Raw genomic sequence first — 26,540 nt, 5'->3', positions numbered from 1 at the left:
GAAATTGCTTTAGGTAGCCTTAATATGTGATGCTCAATTTCAGAAGAGTGATCTTCTATTTCATGAAATATAATGATGTGCATTAATTCTGTAGCGCAGCTGCAAAATGTTAAGTCATGGGAGTTTTCACTGCAGATTTCTCATGCCTCTGCGTCAATTCTACAAATTGGACCACTGAGATGTAATTCTTTCTCTCTCCCAGCAATGCAGAATGTGGAGGGGGGAGGGTTGGAGTTAAATAGTTGCATCCACTATGGCCTCATCATTTTGTAGGTAACTTGCACACTTTATTTTCACTCCTTAAAACATTTTTGACGGTAGCTTTGAAAACGGTTGGCTTCGAATTGAGTTCATGCTAGTTTGAACACTTGCTATTGGAGAACACATAAACACTGGTGAAATATTTTGGTTTTTCATATTGGGTACATCTTGCCTGACACGGGCATTGATGAGGTTTTTTTAACTGCAGAGGTATTTTAGAATTCTCATTGTAAATAAACAGATTGCTGTGTCTGAAGCATTGAACAAAGCTGTACAAAAGGCAATCCCAGATTGAGGACTTCATTCATTGAAATTAGGTACTCAGTGGAACTTAGTTCTGAGTTAAGGGTAGCGGGTGGTGCTGTGGTCTAAATCGGTAAGCCTCTTGGGCTTGCCGATCGGAAGGTCGGCGGTTCGAATGCGCGTAGTGGATAGAGCTCCTGTTGCTCTGTCCTAGCTCCTGCCAACCTAGCAGTTCGAAAGCACGCCAGTGCAAGTAGATAGATAGGTACCACTGTGTAAGAAAGCTAAACGGCATTTCCATTCTCTCTGGCACTCGTCCTGGTGTCCCGTCATTCTGGCCACATGACTCGGAAAGCTGTGTGTGGACAAATGCCAGGTCCCTTGGCCTGAAGCGAGATAACTGTTCAGGGGTCCTTTGCCTTTATATTTTAGGCGGTAGGTATTTTTTAAAAGTGATAGTATGGATAGATTATTGCTACTACTGATAGGGAAGTTTAAGAAAATAATTATATGATCTATATATGTGTTTAGTTGTTATTCTCATAATTGTCCTCCAGCTAAAACTGAAAGAAAGCCTGAGGGCTATTTGAGACATAACACTGACAAACACATAAGTGTCTAAGTGTGTTCTAGATTCCGGTAGGTAGCCGTGTTGGTCTGATGGAGTCATATATATATATATATATATATATATATATATATATATCTCCAGTAGCACCTTAGAGACCAACTAAGTTTGTTCTTGGTATGAGCTTTCGTGTGCATGCACACTTCTTCAGATACTCTGAAACAGAAGTCACCAGACCCTTATATATAGTGGGAGGATGGGGTGGGGTTTTTCTCAGGAAGGTAGTAGGAGATGGGTGATTGACGCAATGGGTATGGTCTAAGTGTGTATAAGTGCAGGGAGGGGCACATGGACAAGAATTGGGAGGGAATCTAGCCCTCCAGGTGATGCTAAACTACAACTCCCATCATTCCTGGGATGATGGCTGGGGCTGATGGGAATTGTTGTTTAGAAACATCTGGAGAGCTGCAGGTTGCCATCTCTGGCCTAACCCTCAAACTGAATCCATTCTCCCCATGTGCTTTACTTGTAGTCAGGCTTGCTTCTGTTATCGTAACCCACCCAAGGGGAAAATGGGGTGCGGGCAGGTAAGATTTGAATAGGGAAGTTGTAAGTGGTGAGAAGATTGCCCCTCACATGTGCACACATTTGTTATAAAACAGGACTCGCAGACATACCGATCTGTATCATCATCATATATTTCTATATCCTGTTCTTCTGTTGATGTACTCACATAACCTAACAGCACAGATAAAAGAAAGTCCAATAAAATAAAATACAATAGAAATAAGTGCTTAAACAAAAACAACAATATTACACATGCTTTGTACATATTGGAGACAGATTTGGGTTTAAACACACTGTTCTGCTTCCACTACAACAGTGAGAAAAAGGGACATTTAGTGGCAAAACTGAGAGTAGTTCATGCATGAATGTGCATTGATTCATCACAGCAGAACATCTGAACTGTCACAATGTAAAAAGGATTTTGTATGAGACGATATTAAAGCTATTCCTTCGGTCTATGATTGATACTCTACACATAGAAGCCATTGCTTGATGTTGCCTAATGGGACAGACTTAATCACCTAGCAGTGTGTTTCTTTCTATGGTAGATGAACAGGTGAGCATACTCCTTCAGTGCACCATATGGTAATGTATGAGGCTGTGCCTGCGTACACCTAATTTGCATCTGGGTTCTTCCATTTGAGGTGAGATAACTGCACCCAGGCCTCCACACATCACCTTAAGTGTGTAGTACAGAGTTATGCAATGCTCACTTACTCTTCTACCAACCAAAGAGGATAGCTGGCCAGATAAATGTGTCTGATGGCATATATGGGTATCACACAGGTCAAGAGCCCATTTGGGGGGCCTGTGATTGGCTACAACTACCTGTTAAATCGACGACAGCAAACTATGGCAAGTTCTTAAAGAAATGGGAGTGCCTGATCACCTCATCTGTGTCCTGAGAAATCTCTATGTGGGACAAGAAGCTACAGTTAGAACTGGATATGGAACAACTGATTGGTTCAAAATTGGGAAAGGAGTATGACAAGGCTGTATATTGTCTATCTGCTTATTTAACTTATATGCAGAATTCATCATGTGAAAGGCTGGGCTGCCGGAATCCCATGCCGGAATTAAGATTGCCGGAAGAAATATCAACAACCTCGGATATGCAGATGACACAACCTTGATGGCAGAAAGTGAGGAGGAATTAAAGAACCTTTTATTGAGGGTGAAAGAGGAGAGCGCAAAATATGGTCTGAAGCTCAACATCAAAAAAACGAAGATCATGGCCACTGGTCCCAACACCTCCTGGCAAATAGAAGGGGAAGAAATGGAGGCAGTGAGAGATTTTACTTTCTTGGGCTCCATGATCACTGCAGATGGTGACAGCAATGTTAAAAGACGCCTGCTTCTTGGGAGAAAAGCAATGACAAACCTAGACATCATCTTAAAAAGTAGAGACATCACCTTGCCAACAAAGGTCCGCATAGTAAAAGCTATGGTTTTCCCCAGTAGTGATGTATGGAAGTGAGAGCTGGCCCATAAAGAAGGCTGATCGCCGAAGAATTGATGCTTTTGAATTCTGGTGCTGGAGGAGACTCTTGAGAGTCCCATGGACTGCAAGAAGATCAAACCTATCCATTCTTAAGGAAATCAGCCCTGAGTGCTCACTGGAAGGACAGATCGTGAAGCTGAGGCGCCAATACTTTGGCCACCTCATGAGAAGAGAAGACTCCCTGGAAAAGACCCTGATGTTGGAAAAGATTGAGGGCAGAAGGCAAAGGGGACGACAGAGGACGAGATGGTTGGATAGTGTTCTCGAAGCTACCAGCATGAGTTTGACCAAACTGCGGGAGGCAGTGGAAGACAGGAGTGCCTGGCGTGCTCTGGTCCATGGGGTCACGAAGAGTCGGACACGACTAAACAACAACAACCTGTTAAATGCATTGTTGGTGGTAAACCTAGGTTTATCTCTGTATATGTGTGTGGCAATCACACAGGGTCCCTGGAAATTTGACGGTCTATTGATCCCTGTGGCACCACTGTGATTGCTTCCTCGCTGACACCAACCCGTTTCTCTTGGGTATGCACCGAGTCCAGACAGTTGTTAACATTAAAACAAATAATCAAGTTTATTTTATAAGCATGAACAAGTTTATGGTTTCAGATAATTTTTCTTGTCAGTTTCTTATCCTTAGTTTCTATACCGGCCTATACCTTCCTGATAACTTCTAACTGATTATCCCAACTGTCTATCTGACTCATCCTAACAGTTTCACTCACTCTCTCACATCAAAACTAGACCAACCCACAGACTAATCCTCCCTCTTCCTTCTCCAACTCCCAACTGACTTCCCAACAACTCTAACTATAACTTCTCCCCTTGGGTTCCCACTGGCCAATCACTTCACACTCATTTAACCCTTTCCTTATGACCCACCTAGGAGGTTAAACGCCACAATGTGGAACATCCCTTATACTGCCTTCATTAACCCTCATTAAACTGCCTTAATTCAAGCACTAACTTGCTGGTGTTTCTTTCAGCTCCTTAGGATGACAATAGCTAAACAAAGACTCGGAGATGAGGAGGTGGGGGCACGCCACTTCGCACCACATGAACGTGAAGACCTGGTCCAGCAACTGGAGAAAGCACGAGAACAAGTACTTACCAATGAGCGTGGCTTATAATTGTACATCTGTTCCTGGTACCTCCAGAATATACTTTTGAATCTTGAGTTGTTTGTAGGTCAGAAGTAAAAACATATACAGTGGTACCTCGGGTTAAGTACTTAATTCGTTCCGGAGGTCCGTTCTTAACCTGAAACTGTTCTTAACCTGAAGCACCACTTTAGCTAATGGGGCCTCCCGCTGCTGCCGTGCCGCCGGAGCACGATTTCTGTTCTTATCCTGAAGCAAAGTTCTTAACCTGAAGCACTATTTCTGCGTTAGCAGAGTCTGTAACCTGAAACGTATGTAACCTGAAGCGTATGTAACCCGAGGTACCACTGTAAAGAGACATTCTGTATCAGGCCAGACATCATATCTTCTGACATCCAGTTACCTTACAGCATTTAGTTGGATGCTACCCAGAAGCCCACAAGCAAAGCATGAAATCCAAAATCCTCTCCAAATTCCTAACAGAATTTGTCTAGTTCCTTTCTAATGGCCATCGCTACACCTGGGCTTTGAATTTCATAAATAAATGTGTTGTGTGAAGAAGTATTTTCTTTTGGGACATAATCCAGTTTTAATAGTTAAAAGGGTATGGGGGTGAAATGCTGCCTAAATTCCCCTCCTGCCTATCGCTTCTGCTCAGCCTCCTCCCTTGCCTCAGCCAGGCTCCCTACCATAAGGAAGAGGTGTAATTTGGGTATTAGGGATGCGGGTGGCGCTGTGGGTTAAACCGCAGAGCCTAGGGCTTGCCGATCAGAAGGTCGGCGGTTTGAATCCCTGCGACGGGGTGAGCTCCCATTGTTTAGTCCCTGCTCCTGCCAACCTAGCAGTTCGAAAGCACAAAGTGCAAGTAGATAAAAGGTAAACGGTACCTTTAATTTGGTTATTAACTTCTCTTTTTTTAAAGCTTTGCTTGCAGAAACAGGTTATTTTGTACATAGGTTAATATAATATTCAACAGAATACAGTAATGCATTTAAGTTCTGGTTTTTTGTCAGATTGAGACTCTGCAACATGATCTTCAAGCAGCATTGGATGAACTACAGGATGTAAAAGAGGAGCGCTCTTCTTACCAAGATAAGTCTGACAGATTAAACCAGGAGCTTAACCATGTTCTTGGAGGACATGTAAACCGCATTATCGATATTGATGCTCTTTGTATGGAGAACAGGTGAGTTTGTTTAGAAATTGTTATAACTTATCGGGACAATGGGCCACATAGCATTCACAAGGGTCACCTCAAAACCTAAGTCATTGCTAGTACAGTGGTACCTCGGGTTAAGTACAGTGGTACCTCACAAGACGAATGCCTCGCAAGACAAAAAACTCGCTAGACGAAAGGGTTTTTTGTTTTTTGAGCTGCTTCGCAAGACGATTTTCCCTATGGGCTTGCTTCGCAAGACGGAAACGTCTTGCAAGTTTGTTTCCTTTTTCTTAACACCGTTAATACAGTTGCAACTTGACTTCAAGGAGCAACTCATAGAACGCGGTGTGGTAGCCTTTTTTGAGGTTTTTAAAGACTTTGGTGATTTTTGAAGCTTTTCCAAACTTTCCCGACACCTTGCTTCGCAAGACGAAAAAAATCGCAAGATGACAAAACTCGCGAAATGAATTAATTTCGTCTTGCGAGGCACCACTGTACTTAATTCGTTCCGGAGGTCTGTTCTTAACCTGAAGCACCACTTTAGCTAATGGGGCCTCCTGCTGCTGCCACGCTGCCGGAGCATGATTTCTGTTCTTATCCTGAAGCAAAGTTCTTAACTTGAAGCACTATTTCTGGGTTAGCAGAGTCTGTAACCTGAATCGTTTGTAACCTGAAGCGTATGTGACCCGAGGTACCACTGTATTTTGCAGTTCTAAATTTTAGTTTAAAAGCAATAAGATACTCCAGAAGACTTTGGAGCCAAATTTGCACTACAAAGAATTTTTTCCTAAAAAAATAAAGCCAGTAACATACCATCAAGTGTAAGAAGCTATCACTGTTTCTTAAAAAGCCCCACCCAGCTGTTTAATTATGTGGAAAAGGTATTTGATAGAATAGTGTGGCAATACTTTCAGGTTCTACAAAATACGGGGTTAGGCGCAAAGTTTATCTCAAGGATTAAATTAATTGTCACTAATCTGACTCCTTCAATTTGGGTCAATAAAACAAGGCTCGAGAAATACAGACTCCAGTGAGGTACCCGACAGAGTTGTCCACTGTCACCAATTTTATTCAACATTAAATTTTAAGGGGTGGGGCCAGCTGGTGGCAAGACCACCATGAACTGAGCCAAGACTCTGGTGGGCTTGTTTTACAATGGGCTTAGCAAGGGATGGGTGAATCCTTCAGTTCACCATTGTAGCTTGAGTCCCCTCAGTTTTCGAGCTGCTAATTTATTCCAAGTTCAAGATGTTGCTTTTAGCGCATAAAACTTTTTAAAGCTTGCAGCCAGTTTACTTGAAGGATGACCTTCCCCCATGTATATCCATTTGACCGCTTCACTCTGCAGAACTGGCAGATTTACAAATGCCACACAATGTTCGCTCTGCACTTAGAAGGAATTGATCCTACACTCTGGAATTCCCTCCCCATTGATGCTGTGCCCTGTATTGTTTCCTGTGTCTGCTAAAAAACATTTTTAGGCAAGCCTACCCATCCATGTAAACTTGACATATACTTGATCATGAGATTTTATTTTATTATGGCATTTTTTTTAAGCTGCTGATTTGACTTGCGCTTTGAAAATGTTTAGGTCAGCTTGTTTTTAAATTTTGGTTTTATTGATATTTTTAATGTATATTTTTTGTAAACCACATAGAGATTGTTGATGCTTAACCAGTACATTAATCCTGCTAATTAATTAAATAAGCAAATTACAAACTCCAGCTCTTTCACTTTCTCTGCATTACTGTCTGTTACCTTTTAAAATGGCTCAATGGATAAACAGCTTCATGAAAGTAATATAGTCTGTTTTCTGACTTTCCAGATATCTTCATGAGAGATTAAAGCAAATTCAAGAAGAGGTCAACATTCTCAAATCAAATATTGTAAAGTATAAGGTAGATTTTGTTTTTGTGATAATAATATGCAATCAGTTTCATTCATGTGTTTGTGGTGTGCACCTGTATTTGTTTTCCGTCTTGTTACACATTCAGAGAGTTGATTAGAAAGTAGATTAATTCATTCACAAAAATACAGAGTGCCACACCTTTTCTGTGTTCATAGAGACCTTTAGGGTGATTTTAGTACCGGTAATTGACCTATTTTCTTTTACATAAAGGTTTTCAACATTATATGCTCTGCTAGTATCGGAAGGCTTAATCACATACCCATAGTATTAAAACATGTTTTATTTGCTTGTTAGAAAAGATCTCAATTAGCTTTATCCCCCATGAGAATGCAATTGCTACAGAAGAAATTGCTGTAAAAGAATTCTGTACTATTATTCAGCTGCCCAAATCTGTTTAGATTTTTTCAACAATAAAATGATTTATCCATCATGTTCAGTTGAAAGCGACCATTAATATTGCTTATGTATTCTGAAAATTACTCTTTTACTTATTGTTATTATTTAATTTATATGCCACTCTTCCTCCAAGGATCACAGGGTAGTTTACAATATAAAAACACCAAAAATACTTTTTATTGTGATATAGTGGGATATTTATTTTAGACAAATATCCAGGATGTCTGAAATCCTTTCCTATGTACCTCTGTTTTCTACTTAAGTTGGGTGTGAATATGTAGCAAAATAATCTTCCATTTGCCAAAACCTTACAGACAACATGGATGCTGTGTTAAGTTACTCTTTGCTGGTGGTTACATATTCACGCACAGTTTTTTAATAAATAAATAAATTTGGACAGTTTGAGGGACCAAAGTTTGATTTCTTAACCTCTCAGTCTAATCAAAAGTTTCGTCGACATTTTCTACTAAAAAAACCACATTTTTTATATACTAAAACAAATTACCATTCTTTGATTGCTGTTTGTTTTAGAATGCACTAGAGAGGAGGAAAAATTCCAAGTCTCACAGCAAGTCAAATAGCAGTGCACTAACTGGAGTCCTTTCTGCTAAGCAAGGTACTGCATTGGTTTTTGTCTTGCCTTTTCTCTCCGAAAACTAAGAACTGCTATTCTGAGACTTCAGCAAAACAGCGAAGATTGTGTTCATGTATTCATGTTCTCGCTTTGAGATACTGCAATAACTTTGAGCGATGCAATGAACACCCTCAAAAGTCTCCATTTCTGTGAGGGAAGCTAAGAACTGCTGTTCCGGGGCTTCAATGAAAACAGATCAAGGGGTTGCAGTAATAATGAATAGAATTTGATTCTTTCGCCACCCCCGATGTCTATTGATGTGTCATTTCCAGGCTTCTATCTCCATAAAACTAAGTCAGTATTTCTTTTGTTTTGATTTTTCCAGTCCAAGAGCTGTTATCAGAGGATCATGGATGCAGCCTGCCAGCGACACCACAGTCCATTTATGACCTTAAATCTTTGGCTACTGCTTTACTGGAGACAATCCATGAGAAAAACATGGTCATTCAGCATCAAAGGCAAACCAACAAGTAGGCACTTTCACAGAAACAGAGAATTGCAGAGTTGTAAAGGATCCTGAGGTTCATCTTTTCCAGTCCCCCCTGCAATGCAAGAATATGCGGTTGTCCAATACGGGGTTCGAACTTTCTGTTGACTTAGTTCAAAATCTGCTTTGCATTTCGTTTTAAAGGCTTTTATCTTGGGGTATAGAGAAAACGCCAAACAATGTGAATGTGGGTGTGCATCTTTATGGAATTGTAAAAACATAAGAAATTGTAGTTATTTTGCTGTTAACCCAGTGCATCAGTTTTGAGAGATACATATTGCTGACATCACCTGCATTATTAGCACCATCCACGTGCATGGTGCTTTGCAAAGCATAAGAGGACAGGTCTGTGCCCTAAGAAGCTTATGGTCTAAAATCCAACATAGAGAAGCAGGAAGGACTCGGTGGCAGGGTTAATAAAGGAAAGAATATGCTGTTACAGTCGTACCTTGTTTTGCGACTGGGATGCGTTCCAGAGCCCCGGATGCTAGACGAAAAGGACGCACGACAAAGCGCCGCACTGCACATGCACGCAGAGTGGTTTGCACTTCTGCGCATGCGCGAGAGGCAAACCCAGAAGTAATCCGTTCCGGTACTTCCGGTTTGCTGCGGACGTTCGACGAAATGGCCGCTTGACTCAAAACGAGGTACCACTGTATTTCAATGGAAGTGCTTAGGTTTCGCTACTGGCTAAGATAAGGTTGGGCTTAGCATCTAAACCTGGGCATGTGGCTAAATTTGCTTTTCACTGACCACTAACCTCTCCATGTGGTCTGTAATTGTGTGAGCGAATGACCAGGTGGATAGAGCTACAATCTCAAGTAGGACTGTACTAGTGACAGTTCTGAACTCTGGAATTGCCCTGGGTGAATTCTGGGCAATATGTTACCAAAACCCTTGATGTTACGTTTTTAACATTACTCACAATTGTGGCTTGATAAACACGAACGTGCATTCCTTTTTTAAGGTGTACTGTACAGTTCCATTAGCATTACAGAGATATTTTCTTTCAAAATATTGATTTTAAAAACTATTTTCTTTCAAAATACACAATTTTTAAACTATAGGGGTTTGGTTTTTTACTCACGAGCTGCATTGGAACAATTTAGGAAGTGTAAAATCAAGTTGCAGTGAGAAGTACACATTAGCACGAGATGTATAGATTAGGTCAGGGCACACTGGAATTCACAAAAATGGAATTCCTCAAAACATCCTTAATTGCAGTCACTAGTAAATACATATTGCAATAATACAACATATTCCTTGTTACAGTAGTTGTCAAGTAAACTGCAGATTCCATAGGATTTGTTCATATGTAGACTGGATGTATGGTAACAAGAGATCAGTGGATTTGAGGCAAATATGCAGGAAGGCGTTCTGATTACCGTATTTTTCGCTCTATAAGACGCACCAGACCACAAGACGCACCTAGTTTTTTGAGGAGGAAAACAAGAAAAAAAATATTCTGAATCTCAGAAGCCAGAACAGCAAGAGGGATTGCTGCGCAGTGAAAGCAGTGATCCCTCTTGCTGTTCTGGCTTCTGGGATAGCTGCGCAGCCTGCATTTGCTCCATAAGACGCAAACACATTTTCCCTTATTTTTAAGGAGGAAAAAAGTGAGTCTTATAGAGCAAAAAAATACGGTAATTATGAAGGAGAAGTGAACCCATTAATGTAGTCTGCAAATGTGGTGCAGAATACAAGCAAGTCCTGAGATTGTACACCCATTTCAGGAGTGGGTGGATTGCATGGGCATGTCATACATATATTATTTCAGAATAATTTCTGATATATTGGAGACGTTTCTAACCTGATGTGAAAAAAATATATGTATTTCACGTGAATTAATCTATACCATACATTTAAATGTAAATTTGTGTATCATAAGCGGATGTCTTCTCTCACGACACTGAATATCACCTATAATTGGATATCACCCATCAAATATAAACAGGGCACATGCCCATCCATGGTGATGTTACTATACTTTTAATTACATTTCATGGAACATTTTATCTTCATTTCAGAATCTTAGGCAATCGTGTAGCAGAACTGGAGAAAAAGTTGAGGACTTTAGAAGTCTCTGGTTTGTGGAGTCTTCCAGGTAAGTCAGAATTCATAGTCGTGCTTAATTTGGGGGTATCTGAACATAAGGACATTTAAAAATGTGTATTTCATAAGAAACCTGCTGTTTACATTAGAAAATGCATTGTTTTCCTCATTTACTGCAGGGTTTGTTTTTTTAGTCTCTATAAGAAAAGTAATATGGAAATATTTTTACTGAACAAGAAACCTTTGTTTTCTTTCACACATAACAGTTAGATTTTTCTGAAATGGAAGCATTTTAAAGGTTCTTTGACAACATAATTAATGATGTGTTACATTTATCAATCACATCTTGCCGCATAATTTTTCTGAACATGTAGGCTAGTCAGACTTAAGGAGAAAAACTACCTGGGGATGCCACCAGGAGATTGCCCGTGATCTCTCTCTCTATGTGAAAACTTTGTCCTTCCAATAAAAGCTTTCCAGGGATAAGGGCCTTTTTGACACAGAAGCCTTCAAACATGCAATTCTGTAGTAGTTTAGTTTCAGGAGAGCTGTGAGTTAGGATTAATTTTAAATTCTTCACCATGCAGATGTCCCTAAAGCATAGTAAGAACATGGGAAATGAAAGCTAAAACGATTCTAACAATGCAGTCCCTATGCATGTGCATTTAGAACTGAATCTCACCTGGTTGTGATGCTCAAAGTAGAGCCGTTGTAATCAGTAGGCTTTTCTCACTGAAGTCCATTGATTTCAGTGGCTCTGAGGGCGAATTGGTTGGACAAAGTCCATTGAGTTCAGTGAGACTTAACTTCCCAGCAAGTATTTACAGACAGCAACCATTTGTGTGTCTGCCGACACACAGGTCCTTTTGGACCCGGAAGAGAGCAGAACAGGCCTGTGCAACGTATTGATACAACACCCGGGACCTGTATGAGGGGCAGACCACGATGGCAGCTTTAAAGAAGGTAAAGGGACCCCTGACCATTAGGTCCAGTTGTGACTGACTCTGGGGTTGTGGCACTCATCTCGCTTTATTGGCCGAAGGAGCCAGCGTACAGCTTCCGGGTCATGTGGCCAGCATGACTAAGCCACTTCTGGCGAACCAGAGCAGCGCATGGAAACGCCGTTTACCTTCCCGCCGGAGCGGTACCTATTTATCTAATTGCACTTTGGTGTGCTTTTGAACTGCTAGGTTGGCAAGACCAAGGACCGAGCAACGGGAGCTCATTCCGTCGCGGGGATTCGAACCGCGACCTTCTGATTGGCAAGTCCTAGGCTCTGTGGTTTAACCCACAGCGCAACCGCAGTATATTGCGGATGAAACCAACACCACTCCTGACTCCCTCTGTGATCAGCGCCGCTTTCAACATCAGGCCTCTAGCAGCAGAGGGACAGGAGCAGCAGTGGTTTCACCCACAATATACTGCCAGGTGAAGCCGCCATCGCAATCTGCCCCTCATACCGCAGAGGGAGGAGCAAGCTGTATCGCGCACCCCTCAGGTGAGCAAGCCTTGATGCCTTGTGTGCAAGCTCGAGAGGCATGCAGCTCGCTCAGCTGGGGTTCAGGAATAATAATAATAATAATAATAATAATAATAATAATAATAATAATTTATACCTTGCCCTCCCTAGCCAAGACCGGGCTCAGGGCGGCTAACACCAGGTATAAAAACAATTGATTAAAATACAACTTAAAAACAAGATTAAAATAGAACATTAAAATGCAGCCTCATTTCAGTAGAAACTCAAATCAAGAACAGTGGAAAGCTCAGCTGGGGGAGGGGCGGGACCCTTCCTGCTCCCCTCCTGAGCCACACAATGTTGGAATGAATCCACGACAGACGAGTGGCAGGTGTCATATGAGAGGCGTCTGCCGGGGCAAGCCCCGGGAACTCTCTTTTATTGAATATTACAAACATTGCCACAGGTGTGCTTGTGGCTGATTGGTTGATACAAACACAAAGCAACTTGTTGCTGATTGGTTAACATAGGTACAAGGCGGGAATTACATACAACCATTTATCACTGATAGATCAAAGGATGAGAAATGGAGCTGGAACTAGACAGGTATGAAACCTCCTAATTAAATTATAACTAAAGATTAATATTGAGAGAACATAACATGAAGGAATACAACAATCACGTTCCGTAGATGTGGTCAGCAATGCATTAAGAACAGGTCAGGATACACTGTTTCATGAACTCAATGGGAACTGTTCAGAACATTCTCAGACTCATGTGCAGAGGCAAAAACTTCCCAGTGTGCAAGAGAAAAGCAGCAATAGTTCTCATAGTAAGACTTCACAGTTATGTGCAGTAAGAGAACTGCAGAAAGAGAACTTCCCTTCAACACAAAAAAGCTGCACTGTTCCCAGCCCACGAGTCATTGGGGTGAAAGCACCTCAGCCCCCCCCCCCCCAGTGAGAGCTGAGGCAGTTTTCACCCCGCACCTTGCGTGCTGCGGCCTATGCAACTTGTTCTTTTAACATTGCAGTGTATCCGCAGATCCCGATGGCTGGCGATAAATCGCGATGTTGCATTGCTCAGCCCTCCCGCTGACATGCACAGGGGTCAGGAACGGAATCCCCACACAAAATGGTCGCTGCCTATATAGGATTGCAGCTTAAATCTATTATTTTAAAAGATACATTTCAATAACACAATTGAAGTTTTATTAATAAAATTTGGTGTGTCCCCCCTAATTTTATTCTACTTCAAACATATTCCTGAAATTCGCTTTACAAATTGTGCCTTCTTGTTAGGACAATGTATTTGCTATGCAGATCAACATTTTTATTTTTACCGTATTTTTCGCTCTATAAGACGCACCAGACCACAAGACGCACCTAGTTTTGGGAGGAGGAAAACAAGAAAAAAAAAAATCTGAATCCCAGAAGCCAGAACAGCAAGAGGGATCGCTGTGCAGTGAAAGCAGCAATCCCTCTTGCTGTTCTGGCTTCTGGGATAGCTGCGCAGCCTGCATTCGCTCCATAAGACGCACACACATTCCCCCTTACTTTTTAGGAGGGAAAAAGTGAGTCTTATAGAGCAAAAAATACAGTATTCTGTTGCAATCTGGAGAGTGCTACATTGGCTGCCTCTAGCATAGTCAGTATAGGCTGCAGAATGTGTATTGTTCATGGCACAGACTTTTTGATAAACTTTGCTGCATAGTATGCACATCCTTGAGAATTGTCGTGTCTATGGAGGACATCAGCATTTTGAGGAGGGTTTAGTTCACATGACGGAACAGTTAACAGTTAATGGCTATGCTGAATGTTTGACTCTTGATTTTCAGCACAAAAGCAATGTTGGCTATGTGTGTGTAAATTTCTTCTTGGAAAGATCACACATAATCATTCACCTTTTGTGTTTGTAGCCATTTTCTCTGGTCAGCTACAGGTTCAGTCCATTTCTTTTTAAAAAAGAAAAACTACTTTCTTTTTTTTAGCATGACCCCAACCAACAGGGAACATATAGAAGGTGTGATAACATAACTCTGTGCTTATCTCAGTGGCAAAAGAAGGGTGAGGTCATTTAGAGTGAGTTCAAGTCCTTCCTGGCCTGGTCAGATAGCGATCTCAAACTGGCTGATCACAACTTCCCTCTATCGAGTTCATCACCATGATGGTTGTCAAGCATAAATAATGAATGGTCTAGAAATTTGCTTATGCACTATCTCAGTGGACCTCAGAATCAAGAGCCTTGCTGTAATTGCCTATTGGTTGACTATGTAAGAACACTCAAATTGATGGAATAGGGCATATAATGTAGCTATAATAAGGTATATAAAATATTATCAGTGTGGAACTGCTGAACTTTTCAGCCTGGAAACTATTGAAACTGACATTTTTCTCCAAGAAAATGCTTTCACTAAACTGTAGACTCTTTTCATAACTCCTATATAGTTTTCTCTGCCTTTATGGCATTTAATATCAAAAGTTAGCATATGACTAAGAATATCTTACCTAGCGTATTTTATTGCATGCCTGAATGCATTTTGTTTTGTCCCTGATCTATTCAGAAGCTCTGACATCCATAAATCGCTTTTGCCGCTTGCTTTCATAAATCCAAAAAAATGAATATTTAGATGAGGTTGAGAAGTGCAGATCCAGTAAACGAATTTTGTTTTACTGGACTGACTGGTTGTTATCACTTCTGAACTATGTTCTCTCTTCTGCAAGCATAGATGCTCAGAGCAGGAGTAAGATTAAAATTAGGTGTTAGCCTCCCCATCGTTAATTTGATGTGTGTTCAGTCGCTTAGAGGAAAGAAAGCAGGAAGCCATAGCAATCCTAAGCAACCTTACCCTGGAACTCAATGATAGGGCTAGCAGTGGCACACAGCATGCAGTAGCTTGTCAGGCCACATGTACCTTGACAGGACTCAGCAGTGCTGCTTTCAACCCTACCAGCCCATTCAGTCTCCTGGCTATGAGTTTACCTGGTAGCCGTGGTAATGCTCTAGTTCAGGGGTTGGCAAGGTTTACCTCGCCTGGGCCAATTCACTCCAGCGGAGATCCCTCTGCGGCTGGATCGCGCGCGCGCGCCTGCCTAAGTGCACGTGCACGCAATTTTCTGCATCTGCGCTGACGCGATTTCCTGCGCCACGGAAGTGAGGCACCACGGTGCGCCAGTTTAGTGCAGTGTGCAGGGACTTGCTGAGCGGGCTGTTTGGTTCAGGGGCACCTCGTGGGCCGGTTAAATGACCCCCTTGGGCCGCTTGTGGCCCATGAGCCTTAGGTTGCCTACCCCTGCTCTAGTTTCCACCTGCCATTTTGAATTTCCCACAGTGCCCTGGTGGGGAATATTTTTGGCCTGGTGGACTAGATCTCTTATCTTCCCCGCCTCACCAACAAGTGGGTGGGACCAGTCACCTGTCAAGCATCTGTTGTCATATTGACATTGGGCGATTGATAGGTGGGGGGCCCCATCCACCTGACAAAGCTGGACTGCTGGAGTAGAGAGGTGATAACTACATAAAGCAGCGTTGAACTTCCCACACACCAGCTGATGCACAGTGAGTTCAAGTCTCGATTTATGCAGGATTCAGGCAGCTAATTTCAGCTACTGGATATGTACCCATAGCAAGCAGGATTGAATTGTGGTCTTCTATATGCATCTAGGATACTGTTGTTGTTGTTGTTGCTTTTTTAAAAAAAGGGAAAGAAACAACAACCAGCAACTCCAAAACATAAATTCAGACCACACTCACACCTATGATCTTCCCCTGAAGACTGAAATATACAGACCAGGAAATTTATATAGCCCACGTGATCATTTTGAGTATATATTTCTGCTCTTAATTCTACTCCACTTGCTTTAGTTATTTCTTTTCTGCTGCTATATTTCATTTTATAATTGATTACAGGGGACATAATCTCCCTTCAGTAAACCAGAGTGCCACTCCTCCAGATAGCTTCATCTTTGTTAATAAACTCCATGTTTCCTTTTCTGTAGATTATAGCCCAGGTCTTCTTGGTGCAAGCTCCTACAGGCCTTGTGAAATTGCATTTCCTTGCAGCCAGGGTGTGGTGCCTTGCCTCCTACACTATCCATACTCTTGTTTCCGTTGCAAGATTGCAGGACTAAACTTTGTGCATTGATTGAGGCTTCCAACTAGGCTAATGAGTGTGAAGTTGTGCTCACATTAGTGAGAGCCCCTTCTTGGATGCTTGAGATTGGGATCAGGGCAATGACAGCCTTGCAATTAGGGCTGTGCTTTGACTCAGTTCTAATGGCCACTCCTGCTTCCCTCTTTCTCTGCCCCAAGGCTAACGAAGTTAACCTGGGCTCCTCTGGGGGAAAGGCAGGGTGCAAATTTAGACATAACAACAACAGGTCAGGACAGGGGAACACAGAACTGCTAGGTGACCCCAGCAGATCATCCCTTCTTGTTGTGGACCAAGACTACATCCCAGAATCTTCAGCTGAAAACTGACACTGTGTTTTCATTTCCTTTGGAGTCTTAACCTTGTTGAGAATGGCACACATGGCATCAGTTGCCTTTGGAGTCTTAACCTTGTTGAGAATGGCACACATGGCATCAGTTTCCTCCTGAGGATTCTGGGATTTGTAGTTGAAATCTCTGGCCAGGAAAAAAATGTCCTGTACGGACTTTGTGAGAGCACACCACCACTTTTGCCACCCCTACCACATGGTAACTTACTTGGTTGGTTTTGATTATATACCTTCCTCTGACCCCTCTGATTCTGCCCAGACCGATGCCTGTTTTGATACATGTTTGAACCCCTGTGTATTTTGATCTGCACAGCTGCTTCTGGCCTACTTGGTCTGCCAGCTAGCTCACCCCGGGTTGCAGAACCTGTCTTCCTGAAGCTTGACCTTTTCCATGGCCTGACACCATTGTTCCTTGAATCTTGATTAAGATCCCAAACCTGGACTGAAACCAAAGTTGAGCTTGCTCACCTGCCCTGTTCGCAGTGTATGTGTATCTTGCAAGTGAAAATGACTTAACCATGGTTTGCTTGGTAGAGATACAAGACTTAAACATGGTGACTGCAGAGCATGATAAACAGACCCACCTCAAACCATGGTTTTGCATCTTGGCTTGTATTCAATTGCTGCTCACACTCTAGGGTTTGGTCTTCTGTTTCAAGTAGCCCATAATCCACTAAATAAAGTGTTTTGGCCTTTAAAACAGAACACTAGCAAAAGACAGACGATGGTTTTAGAATACCTTTGTTCTATTATTTCTGTTTAGGCATCAAATTAATATTTATATAATAACTTTTCTTTCCTTCCTTTTTTTCTTGCTGCCTGAAGGCCTGAGCTACAATGTCTCAGTGGGATTTGGGAGTAGGTTCTGTTTGACATATGTATTTTTAGTAACTAATCTTAGCGGTGCATTAAATATTGTCACTGCATGTAAATAAATGGAAATGTTATCTGAATGTTTTTCTATATCTGTCAGATTAAGATGTTCAACCGAGTAAGTTAGATGGCCACAAGAGAAATACGGAACACTGTAAAATTATTTTTAATTGGGAGAAATGGTAATAAGGAAGGATACGAGCTAGTGCTGAATATAATCATGGGTTGTGCAGAATGATGTGATTTTGTAGCTTTTTTGAAAAAAAAAAAGACAAGCAGTAAGTCGAGACAATTCCCCCCCCTTTAACTTAGCAATTATGAGTATGGATATCACCCAGTGTTGCTACTTACATTTTAATTCCGTGAGTGTTGCTATCTGGTTTACGCATTCCAGATCCAAGCATCATGGAACCCAAAGACACTGATGGTAAATGGAGAAGGCGGACATGCAGAACCCATTCAGGGTTTCTACATCCCTCACATATTGAAGGACAGCAGGGATGCTAGAGAACAAGCTTTGCATGTAGAAAGTTCCAAGATTTATCCCTCGCACCCCCAATTAAATAACCAGAATAGGTAGACCAAGGGGTGGCTCAATATAGTACACATTTTTAATGTACACATTTTTTTAGTAGGAGCACTGCAAAACTTGTATAGGGAAGGTGGCAAAGTCGCCCTTTTGGGGATGCCGTTTTTGACAGTATCCCTGTGACAAGAACTTAAGATGAGATAAGAGGAACCTAATTTAATTAATACTTGAGTTAAAATGTTTCTTACTTTAGCCATTCAAAATACTGATTCAGATATTTGGAGTGTGACACATGCTAAGCAAGTACAGTGGTGCCTCGCAAGACGAAATTAATTCGTTCTGCGAGTTTTTTCGTCTTGCGAGTTTTTTCGTCTTGCGAGGTTTTTCGTCTTGCGAAGCACGGTTTCAATTTTTTCAAAAAAATCTTCAAAAACCTCAAAAAAGGCTACCACACTATGAGTTGCTATGAGTTGCTCCCCGAAGTCAAGTCGCAACTGCACCTCTTCAAGCAGTGCACCCTGTATTACTGTAACGGTTTTAAGAAAAAGGAAACAAACTTGCAAGACGTTTCCGTCTTGCGAAGCAAGCCCATAGGGAAATTCGTCTCGTGAAGCAACTAAAAAAACCAAAAACTCTTTCGTCTTGCGAGTTTTTCGTCTTGCGAGGCATTCGTCTTGCGAGGTACCACTGTACGTAGATAAAAACAAACAAAAAGTCTCCTTTTATCCAAGCATTTGAATCAAGCCAATTTAACTTTTCTTTTCTATTTGAAGATTAATGAGTTGGTTCCTGCTTTCCTCTTTCATTTGTTAGATCTTTAATTCTAATTAGGACCAGATTCTTGTATGTTCCTCCATCCAGTCTTGTAAAGGAAATGTGTTATGTAAGGTAAAGGTACCCCTGACCGTTAGGTCCAGTCATGGATGACTCTGGGGTTCCATGCTCATCTTGCTTTACTGGCCAAGGGAGCCAGTGTACAGCTTCCAGGTCATGTGGCCAGCATGACTAAGCCGCTTCTGGCGAACCAGAGCAGCACACGGAAACGCCGTTTACCTTCCCGCCGGAGCGGTACCTATTTATCTACTTGCACTTTGACGTGCTTTTGAACTGCTAGGTTGGCAGGAGCAGGGACCAAGCAACAGAAGCTCACCCCGTCATGGGAATTTGAACCACCGATCTTCCAATCAGCAAGCCCTAGGCTCAGTGGTTTAGACCACAGCACCACCCGCGTCCCGTATAATGTGTTACATAGTAAAACTGAAAAACGTCATCATTAGTCTTTGGAGACCAGGATTAATACCTTCCCTTCAGCGTCCGTCCCCCCCCCCCCCCATGCAGAGGGAATTTCCCTCTAGATTTCTAATGAAGTTACCAAACTATGTTTACATGCGCTAAACCATACAGAATAGACACACATAATGAACGAGGCAACAGAAAAGTAAAGCTGCTCAGCCTTCTGCTCTCATTTAGAAGTGATAAATGAGAAGCCTGTAGGACTCTACACCATGCCAACATTGCCCCACTTTCAGGAAGGGGTGACACTTGCGCAGGGAAGGACCCTGGTATAGCAGCCTCTACTGGAGTCGGTAAACATTGATGGAGAGAGGGCATAATGCATTGTCAGGCAATAGATTTCCCTAGATTACTTTCGGGGTCGCTGTTTTAATACAGAAACAGTAGTATAGCTATTCTGAGGGACTAGCTATGTGTTGCATGCAAACCCATGAAACAGAGATGGTGCACTTTGTTCCTAAAAAAAGAAGGAAGTAGCAGGGGAATAAATAAAAAAAACACTTTTGGCTTCCTAGTACATTATCATGGTTAGAGGCATATGAAAGCAGGGGTTTTTTAATGGTTTAAATCAGGGGTCAGCAAATTTTTTCAGCAGGGGTCCGCTCCACTGTCCCTCAGACCTTGTGGGGGGCTGGACTATATTTTGAAGGGGGGGGAATGAACAAATTCCTATGCCCCACAAATAACCCAAAGATGCATTTCAAATAAAAGGACACACGCTGATTCCCGGACCGTCCATGGGCCGGATTTAGAAGGCGATTGGGCTGGATCCAGCCCCCGGGCCTTAGATTGCCTACCCATGGTTTAAATGGTGCATGCTTTAAGGGACCACAAAATTTGCAACACATTGGGAGACACATAGGAACAGTAACATTTTAAAAGGTAAAACTGAATGTCAATTTTGGAGGGTCTTGGCACGCTACAAAAAGACTCTTGACCCATCCGTCCCAGCTGTGTAGGCATTTGCTTGTTTCTCTATCGGAAGGTTTGGGAATGAAGGCTTTGGAATGAAACAAGCTTGATTTTTAAGAGGGCAAAGTCCAATACAGACTTAATGAAGGACTCATTCAGAATGCTCCAAGATAAAAGCAGAAGAAAACAAATTTTGGTTTTAGAAATCATGGCCTGCAAAAGTCAAACATCCTACAAAAATAAGGAGTTAAAAAGGTCCAAGTACTGCTGTAATAAGAATTTCTCATTAATTGGACAGTGGGTCTAAATAAATAGGTGGTAGCAGTAAAATAACAATACTGTAGTCTCACGGCACCATTATCTCAGTAATCTCTTCAACAACCCAGAAAATCCATTATTACCTAAGCCCACCCAGCGAGTTCAAAGGTGATATGATATTTGTACTTGAAATCCATAGCATATGCTGTTCCCCATCCACACTCCACCCCTAGCTTGAATTTGCTAATCTATATTGCAGTTGTCAGATATCCATCGTCCATTAAAATGATTTTTATAAATCCTGATAGTATCTAGTATATTTCACCTAAGATGCTTGTATTAGTAGGTGCTGTGGTAGAAATTTCCCAAAACGCTCTTGCAATATATTCTTACACAGATTGGTATCTTATTCTAATCTTCTGTAAATGCAAGTCTGGTTTTTCAGGCCTCTTCTGATAAACCAGCTGGTGCTCATTGGTTTGCTTTTTCAAAGTAGCCCCCTGGCTGAATACCCATTGAAATATACCCAGTGGAGGTATACCCAGATTACTCCTCCCGTCTAAATGTTGCCTATTACCGCTTTTTCCTTTCCGTAAGGCTACATTTTTGTCCACTTCCCTCCCCCCACCCCATATGAACTATACACAAGCGCCTCAAGATGTGTAAATCATAGGTAGGTCAAAATAGGAGCAACCTCAAAGCAGTATCTTTAATTGTCACAGGAATAATGCTTTTGCACCAGCTTCCTGTTTAAAATGGGCCCTGTATATTGGAAATTCAGCATTTCCAGGATGGTTGTAAGAAAAGGATCCTAGATATATGTTTGTGCGCATTTGTACATATGTGCATGAATTCCTGTCCATGGATCTGACTTCAAAAAACATTCGTTTTTCAGGAAAGCCATTTCTCTGTTCCTCTTCTGGCATGCTAAGTAAACATGTGGGAGGGAGGCATTGAATGAGCATGTTAACACCATTCTGATCAACCTCCAACTCAAGGAGGAACTCAGTGGGAGGAACTTCCTGTTTCTAATGGAGGTTCCCTGCATGCTTTAGAAACCTGGAGAATCAGAGCAGCAACTGAGAAGCAGACCTTGAGTGTTTGTTCCCATTCCCCACCCCCATGTTTGCTTATCATGTAGGTTGAATGCCTGAAGAGGAATTCTGTGAACCTCAGGTCTAAACAGAAATATCATCTGTATTAGTATTACTCTTTACACTGAAGATACTTCCATAATTCCTGATAGGGTTGGATTGCTGTTGAACACATCTAGCTTGTGATTTATTTCTTTAAATTATTGTCAAATGAGGAAACCACATCTTTTAACCAGATGTGCTCATACAAAATGGTCTCATTGGGTTTAATGCAGTTGAGCTGTAGTACATATTTTGGCTCATAGCATAGCTTTTCCTTTTCTGTAGAGCAGAGCTACTGAAATATGCCTGTTGGGTGTATACAACGTGTTTATTTAAATGTAGCCTCACTGTTTAAAACGTTGCATTAGTAAATTTTTCAGTTGTGTTGGAGAGTTAATGTTTCCATGCCCTCTTGCTCGCAGGTGGCAAGGATACCATTACATTCAGTGACCCGGCTATGCCTATTATCCAGAGGTCTCGATCACCATTGCTATCTTTTGCAGATAAGCCACAGCAGAAGACAGAAGGTAAGCATCTAGAGTCATAACAAAAGGCTGGCGTAGGGCGATTCGTCTCTTGTGCCACCGAGTTTGAATGTGTAGGGGAAAATAAGGATGAAGCTGTTTAGAGATACCTGCATTGTCTCATTTTTGCACCACCAGAATAGCGTGGGAAACAAGCCCATGGCCACGGGACAGGAAACAATACTCAGTGGTGGCTGGTGAGGCAGCGGTATGTGTGTGTGTGTGTCTGTCATTCTCCTGGCTCATAGCTGTCAAGTGTCCCTTATTTGGCAGGACAGTCCCTTATCCCAGCGCCATGTCCCGCTGCTGTCCCTTATTGATGAGGCTTCATTTGGCTGCTGGCTGGGCTTTCTGCCTTTGGCTCAGAGGGGCTCAGAAGTTGAACATACCTGTGCTTGGAAAATCCTTTATTTTGGCTGCTGATCCCTTATTTTCAATGAGATATGGTGCAGCATTGTAGCTCCTGTCACCATGCACCACCGTGACCTTCCCAAACTTTGCCCCTCTCTGTAAGCAGCAGCGAGTCACTGTCTTGGGAAGATGGGAGAGCAACAGAGTGTCGGGATCTCCGCTCGGCCAAGGTGATAAAGCTCATTTTCTTCCCCCGAGTCCTTCGGAATCGCCTCCTGACGTGTTTAATAACCTGAGCCTTTGATAAGGCCTCAGGCACATTCTTCAGCAGAGTTTCCAGCACAGGAAAGAGATGAGAGGTTTGGGCTACATTGCAAAGAATTTTATTTCTAAGCTACGCAGACAGAAAAGACATCCTCTCTCTATGAAAGCAGAGAGCAACTGAACAAAGGAACAGGAAACCACTAACGTCACATCCCGTCTCCTCTCCCGTGAGACTTCCAACAGCCTGGAAGGTCTCTGGAATGTAAGCAGAGCCTTGTGACTCCAAGCAGCTGCACGGTGATAAGAACAGAAACTAACACAGAGTGCCTAATTTTTGCATGATCCAATCCAGAATTTGGGTGATCACTTGCAAGAGTAGGAACGGCAGAACAGACTCCTCCTATGCGGGTTGGGGCTTTTCATGTTGCTCTTGTCGTAGCCGTGCTGTAGCAATTCTCCTGCTGCCACTGCGGTTTAAGGAGACCGTATTCTGCAGAATGGCATGGCGGTTTGGAAGGGGTAGAATTCTGAGTCATGCTGCTTTAGTCCAGAGGCAGGACGTCACTTCGGAAAAGTCCCTGCACAAATTAAAGCACCACATCAGGGAGAAAGGTTTGGCATGGCCCTCCCCATGATGTGGTAGCTTCTCCCAGAAGAAATCTTCTAATGTTGATAACTGTTAAAAAAAAATAATTGACTCCCCATCTCTGGTCTGAGGTAGTGCAATCCAGAATCGTATCACCTCATTCTGTGCAAAGTGTAAAAGGGATGTGTTAACAGAGGCTGAAATCCTATACATGTTTACCTGGGATTGAGTCCCACTTACTTACTTCTGACAAGACATGTATAGGATGTCTTGCACTAGAAATCCATGTTTGGTCAAAAGGACTGGTTTAGGTCAGATTAAAGAACAAGAATTTATCGGATTGTTTGAGGGGTGAGGTATTCTAGCTACTCCCAAGTATGTAAATAAAGCAGATTTTCATCCAACCGTACTTGCAATTTCCTTGAATTTAAAATTAGCAATTGAGGAAGTTGAGACACATTATGGGTGTACCAAAAACGGGCACAAACAGGAAAACACTAGCATGGGGATGATAGTTCCAGTTTGATTGGGTTGGGGAGCAGAGAGTTCCTTGTCAGGCAGTGTTAGCTGATTGTCTCCCACAGCTCAGCTATTGTCTTCATGAGTTAAGGGAATGGGCAAGTCTGAATGGGAAAATACAAATACTTTATTTATATGTGGCCAACACTATTTAAAGTTCATACAATGTTGGCCTTCCTTTCTAATTCTTATTCACGCAGATCTGATGCACAGCATACAGTTCGTACTACTTCCTCGCAGTAATTAGAACATGGCTTTTCTTTGATTTTTTTTTTTTATTAATCTATTGCAATGTCAGATAAAATCTGACTCCAAGGTTGATTTAGTTCCATGAACCTGGCAAACTGATTTTCTTTTCTCCTCTAGTTGAAAATAAGCGTAATTTGAAGTAGCCTATTAACCATTCCATCATAAAATATTGCAAGCAGACTAACCCCAATTATCTAACAGGCTCCAGGGACAATCATTCCATCAAACTAACAAGTAAGCAAACTTTTCTCCACACCTTACTGCCCTCTCAGAGTCTGATCTGGAGGTCCCCCATGTATCTTAATGCATTTGGATCAGCTATAATCAAGGCTGTTTGTATATTAAGCACACATTTTGCACTAAGAAAATTAGAAATTCAGCATTTAATAATATGAGCATGTGGTTACTTTGCATACTGCTATTCAGTTTTGCACAGTCCATTCTGATCACAGTATTGGACTCTGAAATGGTGTGGCAGGAAAGGTTTGGGATAGAACGCCTTTACAGTGGTACCTCAGGTTACATACACTTCAGGTTACATATGCTTCAGGTTACAGACTCTGCTAACCCAGAAATAGTGCTTCAGGTTAAGAACTTTGCTTCAGGATAAGAACAGAAACCGTTCTCCGGCGGCAGCAGGAGGCCCCATTAGCTAAAGTGGTGCTTCAGGTTAAGAACAGTTTCAGGTTAAGAACGGACCTCCGGAACGAATTAAGTACTTAACCCGATGTACCACTGTATATGAATAAATTCTAATTCCTGTTTTGTGTGACTTTATATCACTGTTTTATTCGTTTTAAGATGAATCTTCAAGAATACTTCTTACAGAATTTTATACTGTACACTGCTTAGAGAGTTTTAAAATATTAAGTATATTATGTTGTTGTTTAGTCGTTAATCATGTCCGACTCTTCGTGACCCCATGGACCAGAGCATGCCAAGCACTCCTGTCTTCCATTGCCTCCCGCAGTTTGGTCAAACTCATGTTTGTAGCTTCGAGAACACTGTTCAACCTTCTCGTCCTCTGTCGTCCCCTTCTCCTTGTGCCCTCTATCTTTCCCAACATCAGGGTCTTCTCCAGGGAGTCTTCTCTTCTCACGAGGTGGCCCAAGTATTGGAGCCTCAGCTTCAGGATCTGTCCTTCCAGTGAGCACTCAGGGCTGATTTCCTTCAGAATGGAGAGGTTTGATCTTCTTGCAGTCCATGGGACTCTCAAGAGTCTCCTCCAGCACCATAATTCAAAAGCATCAATTCTTCAGCGATCAGCCTTCTTTGTGGTCCAGCTCTCACTTCCATACATCACTACTGGGAAAACCATAGCTTTAACTATACATATAATAAGACTATACATATAATAACTAGAAGTAGATTGTAAATGTTTTAAAATAAATAGAAGATACACAGAAATGGGAAGTGAGGGTCCACAAGCACATACTTCCTATGCATTTCAGTGGCTGTTCTGATCTGATCAAAGTTACGCTTTTGTATTTTTTAATTCCGTGAATGAGCTGGATTTTCATCTTAAAAGTGGTTAGGCTTGGCTGTTCTTTTGGAGCCAATTATGTAGTGGAACTTGTGGATAAAGAGAGATCACGCAGGCAGCTTGTTTCCGTTACCCATGCTCAAGTTCAAGGAACCAAATCAACCTTTGCAATCATAATTTATTCTGTGTTGATAAATCACACGTGAACTTACCCAAATAGTAGATCTTTGTGTTGTGTATGCTCAGGTCCTCTCGCTCTGTTAAAAGTGCATGAGAAAGAGCAGAGATGAACTCGCTAGCCTTACTCCCTCTGTCAGATCTGCAGGTCCACTGCTCTCCATGCACTGGAAAGAAGAAGCCTGTGGTAGTTCATGGAAAGTTCTATGTCAGATTTAGAATCCTGTACAATAATGGTTCTCATTCACAGCAAAGCCTCTGGAGTACCAGGGCTGGCCCAAGGCATTTTGGCCCCTGAGGCATAGCAGAAAATGGCAGGGCCCTAATAGCCAGGGAAGAAAGGCAAAGACCTACATCAGGAACAAGTGGGGTATAAAGTTTTATATTAGGAACAAGGCAGGAGTGCACCCACAGAAGCAGCGGGCGAGGCATCCCTTGGAGGCCAGATCTGCTGCCCCCTGAGGCGGTCACCTCACCTTGCCTCATTGGTGGGTTGGCCCTGATGAGTACAGCGGGCTCCCTGCTGCAAGTATTCAGTCCTTTAGCAT

General features: G+C 42.2%; 1 protein-coding gene across 3 annotated transcripts in view; it reads left to right on the top strand.

Annotated features, from left to right (window-relative positions):
- CCDC149 (coiled-coil domain containing 149) overlaps positions 1-26,540 on the top strand; it is a 58,062-nt gene that overhangs the window by 28,641 nt on the left and 2,881 nt on the right. For 2 of the 3 annotated variants that reach the window (XM_081020022.1, XM_081020021.1), the window contains exons 5-12: positions 4,130-4,246; positions 5,257-5,429; positions 7,228-7,300; positions 8,239-8,323; positions 8,667-8,811; positions 10,856-10,932; positions 17,664-17,696; positions 22,262-22,366. In XM_081020022.1, the coding sequence (XP_080876148.1) occupies positions 4,130-4,246; positions 5,257-5,429; positions 7,228-7,300; positions 8,239-8,323; positions 8,667-8,811; positions 10,856-10,932; positions 17,664-17,696; positions 22,262-22,366 (808 nt within the window). The remainder of the gene's footprint in view (positions 1-4,129; positions 4,247-5,256; positions 5,430-7,227; positions 7,301-8,238; positions 8,324-8,666; positions 8,812-10,855; positions 10,933-17,663; positions 17,697-22,261; positions 22,367-26,540) is intronic. The other variant, XM_081020020.1, reaches the window with a different exon arrangement.

The sequence above is a fragment of the Podarcis pityusensis genome (assembly GCF_964106645.2).
Source record: "Podarcis pityusensis genome assembly, chromosome: 9".
NCBI lineage: Eukaryota > Metazoa > Chordata > Lepidosauria > Squamata > Lacertidae > Podarcis > Podarcis pityusensis.
This window is presented reverse-complemented; position numbering and strand designations above follow the sequence as displayed.